The following is a 9,986-nucleotide window of genomic DNA, read 5'->3' on the forward strand; positions in this document are numbered from 1 at the left end:
TGTCAAAGCTAGTGGGAGCATAAATGTTATGCTTATATGATAATCATCATGATAGTGGGAGCATAAGTGTTATGCTTGTATGATTGTTATGGCGAGTATTGCAAGTTAGCAATATTAATTATAGAAAAACAAAGATTCCATTTGCAAAGTTGCATGGGTTGAAAAGTTGTTTTGCTATAATTAAGGGAGAGAATATTATACTCCGTTTCAAAATCTAAAGCTTAGATTAAGAAATTTTAATATTTTCAGTCCAAGGATACATTGTGTGTTCTTAAAATTCGATTATGATTACGGCATCCCTCTTCATAGTTCGAATTGTGAGAACATGACACATAAAATATTATGGCAAAAGATTGGTAAAGTATCATATCTTTATGTAAGACATTATGCATCGTGTCCCATACGCTTCGGATATAGGATCGATTGTAAATGCTATAGTATTTTACCATTCTAAAATTTTCCAAATGTCTAGCGCATTAAGAGGGAAAAAGGAATAGAATTGGTTTTGACTGAAAGAATTTAACAACTATCAAAGGATGATCCAAAGTTCGCTGAGGATTGATCGTTTGTAAGTAGTTGAAAGTATGGTATTGGATGGACCATATCGACATTATTACGAATAGATAAGATTCTATTAAGAATGAGTTGTCATATGGCAGATATGGAAATGTTTCCATATTGGGAGTTGGATATTGAGAGTCTATGCCTAGATTAGAAACTTTTATGCAAGAAGGATGTTCAAAGGAATGTACTTTGAATGTGAGACTTCACATCTATGGAATTGTCTTGTAACAATTTCTAAGAAAGCACTTTGTAATTTCATTAGCCAAGTCTTGGTGATTTTTGTGCTATGACTTTACGAAAGGATCGTTGCGTAAAATGTTAGAATCTAGCATATTATAGTAGTGGCAAGAACCTTGTGTTCCTACACTAATAATTAGGATTAAGGAATTGTGAAATGATCATCATTGGAAAAGTTTTCAGGTGATCTATTTCACAAAGCATGGACCATAGGAAACAAAGTGTGCATGTTTAGAGCATGGGACAATTGTTGGTATGATTCAAGTAATGAGTTGATTATCCGAAACATTAAATGATAAATAATGAGTAATCAATATGGTGGATAAATAGAAGGGTTTTATTTACTCTCACAAGTTTGGGGCCATATAGGATTAAGTATTGTTGTCATGTTTCAATTTGCATGTTTTGACTTCCAGAATAACTAGGTTATTCAAACATCCACAGTTGGTCATACGTTGGGAGTAGGTATGAATAAAGACTGTCATGAATCTGTCTGTAGATTGTCTGAAGTGTTTAGACATGGCACAAGTTTGCTGCAGAGTTCGTGAATGCTTTGATAAGATTAAAGTATTGGATTAAACCCACGCTCACTTGGATCACTTCACGGTTTTATCACGAGTGATTAGTGAGACGATAATATTGTATATTCTTGAAACCGAGACGTGTGAGTTGTTATTTGTTGGTCAGTTACACATTGATAATAAGTAAATGCACCAGTAACTTGGTGTTATAAAACTTATTGTTGTGTGTGATTCGATCAGTAAATGCAAGCGAGCATTTGAGTCGAAGTTTATCCATTCCTTTTACCCAAAGTGGGATAAAAGCGATATATGTGGGCCTCTCGATGATTTAGTGATGACATCTAAGCGCTTGGCCAAGCCGGGACTAAGTTGATGTGTTCAATTGTAGTCTGTTATCAGTCGTCATGAATCGGAAGTCGGGAAAAGGTATAGAGAGAATGATTGAAATTCATGTCTTTTGTCTATACGATATCTTGAGAATGGAGGAATATATAATCCCTTATCTAGAGGACACGCTATCTGATAAGATCAGAGTTGACAACGGCTTTTGAAAGCTACGATTGCTGATCAGGTTTTGAAGTCATACGGAAAATAGTTATTAGACTTATCCAAGTGGGAGACTGTTGGATTAGTGTCTAAGTCCATAACTGTTTTGGTATGTACTTGACCCGATTATGAGCATGGTCCTTTTGGGTTGCCTTCACTATAGCAATATGTAGGATGATTTAAGGAGAGAAAGGTTTAAATATGATTTATTAATATATTATGAGAATAATATATTAAAGGAGAAATCATATTGTTTAATTAATATTAGTCAAGAATTAATTGTTAATTAATTTTGTGGCTAAAAGAGATTAATTAAACTTAGGGGACTGAAGTTGTAATTATAAGATAATTATAATTGGGCTATGGATCACCAAATAATATATAGGTTGGACGAATTCTATGGGTAGCCCATTAGAAATCGTCCAAGGGATATGTTTAAGGAGTCCATGGGCTGCTTAGGGCCTAAGCAGTCAAATTAAGGTTTCCTAGTTGTAAACCCTAATAGCCTACATGTATATAAAGGGCCCCTATGCCCCAAAAACGTGAACAAGTCTTCCATTAGGGTTTCCAGCCGTTTTTGGTGCCTCCCTTTCTTCTCCTCTTCATCCAAGTTGCATATGGTGTTTGTGACTCCATTAGAGGTACTACACTTGTGGTACTTGCTTTCAAGAGCTAAGGAAATTCAAGGAACTAGTTGTTATTGCTATATAACAACAAAAGGTATGTATTCTAGCTTTATATATGAATTTCGAAAATTATAGTAGCATGCCAGGTTTCTTTTTGTGTTCATAAAGCTGTATAACTAATAGTGAAAACATAGATCCAATACTAGGGTTGCATGCACACATAGGATTGTTTGTATTAAACCCATCAAAGCTGTGGTGTGTGCGATGCCATCATCCCGAGCTCTTCCCTCTACAAGCGGAAGTACCTGAAACCCAAACTGAAACTGTAAGCACGAAGCTTAGTGAGCTCCCCCAAATTACCACATACCATACAATAATATATCAAGCACATACGGGGCCTTGCCCCTCCATCAGACCGAAGTCCGAAGCTGACTGACTGGGACCTTATCCCCTACATCGGACCAAAGTCCGAAGCTCACATCAGACCGAAGTCCGAAGCTGACTGGGACCTTGTCCCTACATCGAACCGAAGTCCGAAGCTGACATCGGACCGAAGTCCGAAGCTGACATCGGACCGAAGTCCGAAGCTAACTGGGACCTTATCCCCTACATCGAACCGAAGTCCGAAGCTGACATCGGACCGAAGTCCGAAGCTAACTGGGACCTTGTCCCCTACATCGAACCGAAGTCCGAAGCTGACATCGGACCGGAGCCCGAAGCTAACTGGGACCTTATCCCCTACATCGAACCGAAGTCCGAAGCTGACATCGGACCGAAGTCCGAAGCTAACTGGGACCTTGTCCCCTACATCGAACCGAAGTCCGAAGCTGACATCGGACCGGAGCCCGAAGCTGACTGATCATAGCATAACATATCACTAACATGAACACACATAATCTTGTCTGAGCCACGAAGGCATCAAACATGCTAACTACTGCATCGGATAACATCCGGATACTACTGCTAGCTAAACGGGCCGGCATTGTGGCCTTAGACCCGTTCGTACTGAAAGGAAACTCACCTCGTGAACTGGCTGCTGAGTGAATAGCTCTGAGGGCTAACTGCTGCTGCTCCGGTATCTCCCCGGCTACAAGTCCATAAACACACTCAATCAAATACTAAACACTGCATTGGGTAAAATGACTCTTTTACCCTTGGTCAAAGTCAACCCTCGGACCAAGTCAACCCACAGTTGACCTGACTCGCCGAGTTGGGCCGCCAACTCACCGAGTCCCTATTCTCACTCCTCGACCCTACCCGCTGCTACTCGTCGAGCATGACATCGACTCGACGAGCACTCATTCGATCCACAAACTCAGACAATCTTCATCCGACTCGCCGAGTCATATGAACAACTCGACGAGTTGTTCTTGATCCTAAGAAGATTGCCTTGGACTCGCCGAGTTATATGAACAACTCGCCGAGTCCCTCCATCACTGAGTCTACCCTCAACTCGATGAGTCCACTCTCTAACTCACTGGATTCACTCGACAATGATCAAAATGAAGGACTCGGGAACTCGCGACCCAACTCGCCGAGTCGTTCTTCCCGACTCGCCGAGTTGCCGCCATGCAACTGATTTTTACTCGATTTTGTTTGAATCCAACACATACAATTGATAGATCTGAGTCCAATAAGCTGATTTACCACGTAAAGTTTCCAACTTTACGTGCACAACCTCATGAATAAGGGAAATAAGGCTAAAAGATGCATAAAATGGGTAGATCTATGATTAATATGCAAAGTAACTCCAAAAAGATAGTAGATCTGGGCTCTACAACACCCCAACATTCAGATCCAAAGGTATTTCGACTTATTAAGACATTCATGCAAACATAAGGCTTGGAACAAACATCAAATAGCTCTTAGAAGAGCTCTAATGGAAGTTTAAAGCATATAACAAGAAGGGAACTCCGAAAATACCTCAATAAACTCAGATTTGCCCTTGGATCTTTGCACTACAACTCGTTTCCTTGCTTCTTTCTTCTTCTCCTTCTTCACACCTTCACAAAATGGCACCAAATCACTTATAAGCTCTCAAGGGAGGATTAGGGTTTTCTCACTGTGTTCTCAGGGTGAGGGAGGCGAGAATGGGGCTATAAGGTGGTTTAAATAGTGGGCAACCCGGGGATTTAGGGTTTCACCCAGACGGATGGACTCGCCGAGTCCAGGATATGGACTCGCCGAGTCCTCGGCTCACGCGTGCACGCAGCCGCGACCCTACTCGGCGAGTCAGGCTATGAACTCGCCGAGTTCCTCTTGCAAAACTTACAACAATTACCAAGAAATTAACATACCGGAAACGGGTCGTTACATATAGTGAGAAGACTCACCTCGCGTATCTCGATAACTCGAAATCCCGGAAATCACTCGCGCTCGATCGCCCGAGCTATAATCCTCCTATAATACAATATATCTCTAATTAACACTTTCACAACTAAGGTTGACTAACCCTATCAAGTCAACACTGGTCAACTCTGGTCAATGGTCAACGGTCAACTTTGACCGGACTCGGCGAGTGCACTAGAGCGACTCGGCGAGTCTATACGTGTTCACTGACTCCCTCGGATCCTCTCTTGACACGTCGAGTACTTCCCTAACTCGACGAGTTCCACCTGGCATGAATCGCGAGGCCACCACGACTCGACTCGTCGAGTCTCAAGAACAACTCGGCGAGTTCCGGCTTGACTCAGCCCCCCATTGACTCTCCCTGACTCATTGGGTCATCCCCCAACCCGGCGAGTCTACTCGCTGAACAATTTACGTGAAACCCCAACCCTACTCGCCGAGTCTCAAGAACAACTCGGCGAGTTCATGCCATGCACAAACTCTATTGACCTTCTGAGGTCAGATCTGCTTCCCCAAACCATAGACCTGGCCTTCCCAAGCATGAATGTCACGTAAAGTTCGAAACTTGATGCTTGTATAACCCCCACAAGGCATCAAAAGGAGATTTGGTCCCAAAAATGACAACCTAGGTCCAAAAACTCCATAATAACCCAAAAAGCTCCAAGGGTTAGGGTCTCTGGACCTCTTTGAGTCCAGATCCAAGGCACAAACTCGAAGAGGGACCATTTGCTTCACATAATCACTCTCCAAAGGGGTTAGAAAACCCTAACTCTAAAGATCAACCCTAAAACTGAAGGAGGTTCGAACTATTACCTCAAAATGAAGCCTCTAGACTCGGGATCTGCTGGAATCTCACCTCTTCCTTGCTCTTGCCACCTTCTTCTTGCTAAACAAGGAATAAAAAGGCCCAAAAGTGACTTCCTCTCTCCCAAAACGATTTAGCTCTCTTAGGGTTCTCTCAAGGGACTGGTAGCCGCAATGGGAGGCTATAAGTGCCCTTAAATAGGCTCCAAACCCGGGGAATTAGGGTTTCATTAAACAGCGTGGACTCGCCGAGTCCAGACGCGAACCCGTGCCCATAGCCGCGATCATACTTGGCGAGTTTGAGCTCCAACTCGCCGAGTCTCCTCACAATCACCAAAAATATAAGAATGAATAATACCTGGAAATCCGGGCTATTACAGTTTCATGAATTTCTCATTAATGTCAACATATGAATGAGATACAAAGATTCTCAAATTCAACATACTTGAACAATATCATAACGCCCTGAATCAAAAACAAAATAATTGAAGTCATCAAATATTCGAAAAGATATCCAACGACTTCATTTTTTCCATATTCCTTAACAATTCCGTCTCTACGATGATTGAGCTCGTCGGAATAATCAATTTACAATTATACCCTCAAACCTTGGTACACTTCTATTTGAGTAATATAAATTTACAGTTATTGGTTTATATTTCCTTAATCTACAATGAATTGGGTGTATTTTCAGATAAATCATAGATTATTACCTTCATGCCGGTAAAATCACAATCATTGTTGTGCAGAATAGCCAAAGCAATTCATTGAACACTTTGTATGTAGAAATTGAAGCAATTCATCGAAGACATATCTAAACCAAAACAAGTGCTAAAAAGCTGAGATTTTCACCATGCTATCTCTTTCGGGAGCAAAAGAATGGCTTTAGTTAGCACATGTATTTTTCTCTTTGAATTTCTGAGTGAATCTATAGACAAACATCGAAAGTGGGAGAAAGAGAATATGAACAATTGAGTTTAAAAAGATTCAAAACTCTAGTTTCCTCTATAATCGTAGTATTTGAAATTTGTTGCGAGATTCAGGTATTTTAAATTTAAATCAATATCTCGTTTCCAAAACCAAGTTTACAAAATTGGAGGAAAAAATGTGTGATTTTGGGAATAAACGTCTTAAATGCCATAATGGCTAGAAGGGTATAATGGCAAAATAACTTTTGACTGAAAATGATTATGGAAGAGGCATGTATAAAAAAGAATGAGTCTTTTATTAAGATATATAGAGATATATAGGACAAACAAATTAGTGAACAAAAATACTGCTACTAATAATTTGAGGGCTTTATACGACATATCATATCTGCCACTAATCGGTTGCTTGACGATATTAGAGGATAATTATCTGTTTGTAATACTTGATGTAACGACTATTAAAAAACATAGTTGCTAAATTATAATTATCTAAATAGTTGAGTAATCATGATTATAAATTATTTACAAATATTGCTTTAAAAGCATTTGCAAGGAGAGCTTTTAATAAGCTGTTTTTTAAGTTAAACAACTAATGAAATTTGGAAAAGTAATAAAATGAGTTTTATCAAATCAAAGTTTTTTTCAATGATTATTAATTAACAAGTTTTTTATTAGCTTTTTCAATGATTGTGTGCATCTCATTGTAAAAAATTCTTTGTAAAGATATAAACTTTTTCATTAAAAAAATCTCCGATATTAAATGCTCTTACACAAATATTGTGAATTATTGTGGAATATAATTAGATTTTAAGGTAAATCCAAACTTAAAATAGCACAACAAACATATGTCTAATAGTATAAAGTATAGAATTTAAAATATATAAAAAACAGAATCAAGTTATTGATTATTTAGGCCATATATGGTAATATCCAGCTATTAAATCTTAATAGAAAGAGTCAAAAGATAAAATATAATCCGCCACCACGAGACCCACGCGTGTCAGACAAAATAACTCCACCCCTTTAACTCCTTCGTCTAACCTTCCTCCTCCGTAGACCGCAGCTGGCCCCTCCCCATCTCTGCCACCCCCCACCACCCACACTTTCGAGTTGCAAGTTGTTCACACACAAACATGTATATATACATCTTACGCCTTTTTCTTATCCACCACTTAAATCTCAAACTAACAAACAGTCAAACCTTAACTTCACTCATAACTTGCAACTACCAAAAAACAGCTTCGCATGGATATCTTCACCCCATTTCTTGATCAACTGTCCTCGGACAACTCTTCCATTGAGTCCTCTTCGGCTTCTGATTGCAGCAGCAGTAGCACCACAACCATCGGTGGTGTAGGATATGGGGACGTGGAAGTGATGCTGGCTTCGGAAAACCCAAAGAAGAGAGCAGGAAGGAAGAAGTTTAAGGAGACGCGACACCCGGTTTACCGGGGAATAAGGAGGAGGAACTCCGGTAAGTGGATTTGTGAGGTGAGAGAGCCTAACAAGAAATCGAGGTTGTGGCTGGGGACGTATGCCACCGCTGAAATGGCAGCCAGGGCGCATGATGTGGCCGTTTTGGCCATGAGAGGACGATCGGCGTGTTTGAACTTTGCTGACTCGGTTTGGAGGCTGTCGGTACCGGAGTCTAGCAATGTGAAGGATATAAAGAAGGCGGCGGCTGAGGCGGCGGAGGCTTTTAAACCGAGAGATGATGTGGTGGTGGAGATGGTGGAAACGAAGGAGGTGGAGGAAATGGTGGTTTACATGGATGAAGAAGAGATCTTTGGGATGCCGGCGTTTCTTGCCAGCATGGCGGAGGGATTGATGCTACCGCCACCTCAGACGGTGGGGTATGGCAATTATATGGATGATAACATTGAATTTTGTGTTGACTTGCCTTTATGGAACTTTTAGATAGATTTAGTGTTTTGTTTTTTTTTTTTCTCAATCCTTTGATAAATGTTCATAATAAACCCATTAACAAAACATTGCTTGTATAGATGATATTGCACATGAATTCAAAAGAAAAACAATAACCTTATAAATTTTTTTTTTTTTTTCTATGTGTATCTCTTATTGGTGATTACAAAACCACATTTGGACTAAAGTATGTATCATTTATATTGATAATGTTGTGGGTTAAAATACATATTCAATTAGAGCATCTACACTAAGGCAGTTTTTTAATTGATTTTTTCATGAAAATGCTTAAAACGTAAAAGCTGGTTGTATCTCTCATAATAGAAGGTTGTATCTCTCATAATAGAAAAACTTATTTATTTTGCTTTTTAGTAGTTTTTATAGATGTTGTATATTTCTAACTAGTTAAAAATCTATGGTCTCATACAATAAATGAAAAAGGTCTAGAGCTTGTTAGTTAACAAGCTTGCTCAAAAAACTTTGAATTAAAAAAGCTCTCATTTTTCATTTGCAAAAACTTATCCATTTGAAAAAAGACATATTATAGATGATCTTAGGGGTTCTAGAGTTAATATAACATTGTTTTCGAATTTATACATTTAGCATTTAATTATAAAATATAACATTGTTTTGGCACAAATTAATATAGCAGGTAACTTCCTACTCAACTAAAATAACCAAATACACATTACAAGTATATAGTTTTCTTTTTAAAAAATAAGTACAAGAATTGAATGTCAATAAAGATAGGTTTGTTATGTCTCTATTTCAAAAACAAGTCTAGACATTAATTAATCATAGTGTCATGTCTCTATCTCAAAACCTAGTTGATCAAGACTTATAGTGTACAATGCGTGTTGTACATATAGTTTATTTATTTTATATGTTTGTAACATTTCACTAATCTCTAAATTATATGTTTAATGTTTTTATTAGTAAGCAAATTGAATTTGTAAACTCATATTCTGTTAATATAAACTTTAATAAAAAGCAATTTATGTATGCGTTGAAGAGAGATTGGACCGGCCAAAAGGTGGAGTGGGACCAGAGCATTGATAAAAAGCACGCGTTTAATTCAAATTTACAGCAGCAACAACAAGCAAGTGGCGGTTGCCAATTATCAACTGCCAGTGTTCATTCCGTGTATTTTATTTTGACATCATCTTCAAAAAAGTCATTTTTTGTCCTTATTTGCTCGAATCTTCCCTCCTTCCTAAAAGCTAAATCTATTATCCTTATTATAAATAAATGGATAACCCACTGAATTTTTATTTAATTTTTCAATCCGGTAACTCTATTGTTTTTTTTTTCACAACAGACCATATGATTTACTGCTCTTCAGTATCTGTGTTATTCGGTTGGATTTGATGTTATTGGTCGTTCTTGTTAAGTTCCAGTTTGGTTTTGGTTTGTTGATTGGTGGAGCTTTATTTGGCATTTTGAGATTCGTTTGACTTAGATCACTCAATATGGGGACGTTTGTGCTC

At 38.6% G+C, this 9,986-nt stretch overlaps 1 protein-coding gene across 1 annotated transcript; it reads left to right on the top strand.

The window, feature by feature from the left end:
- Positions 1-7,690: 7,690 nt before the first annotated feature.
- On the top strand, positions 7,691-8,743 carry LOC111901694 (dehydration-responsive element-binding protein 1A). The gene has a single exon (XM_023897580.3). It carries the CDS (start codon positions 7,822-7,824, stop codon positions 8,491-8,493), a length of 672 nt encoding a protein of 223 aa, XP_023753348.1. The 5' UTR covers positions 7,691-7,821; the 3' UTR covers positions 8,494-8,743.
- The last annotated feature ends 1,243 nt before the right edge of the window (positions 8,744-9,986 follow it).

Source organism: Lactuca sativa, chromosome 9, assembly GCF_002870075.4.
Source record: "Lactuca sativa cultivar Salinas chromosome 9, Lsat_Salinas_v11, whole genome shotgun sequence".
Classification (NCBI taxonomy): domain Eukaryota; kingdom Viridiplantae; phylum Streptophyta; class Magnoliopsida; order Asterales; family Asteraceae; genus Lactuca; species Lactuca sativa.

What these genes read in the sequence shown, in the direction of transcription:
- LOC111901694 (XM_023897580.3), top strand. Translation starts at nt 7,822, where the DNA reads ATGGATATCTTCACCCCATTTCTTGATCAACTGTCCTCGGACAACTCT.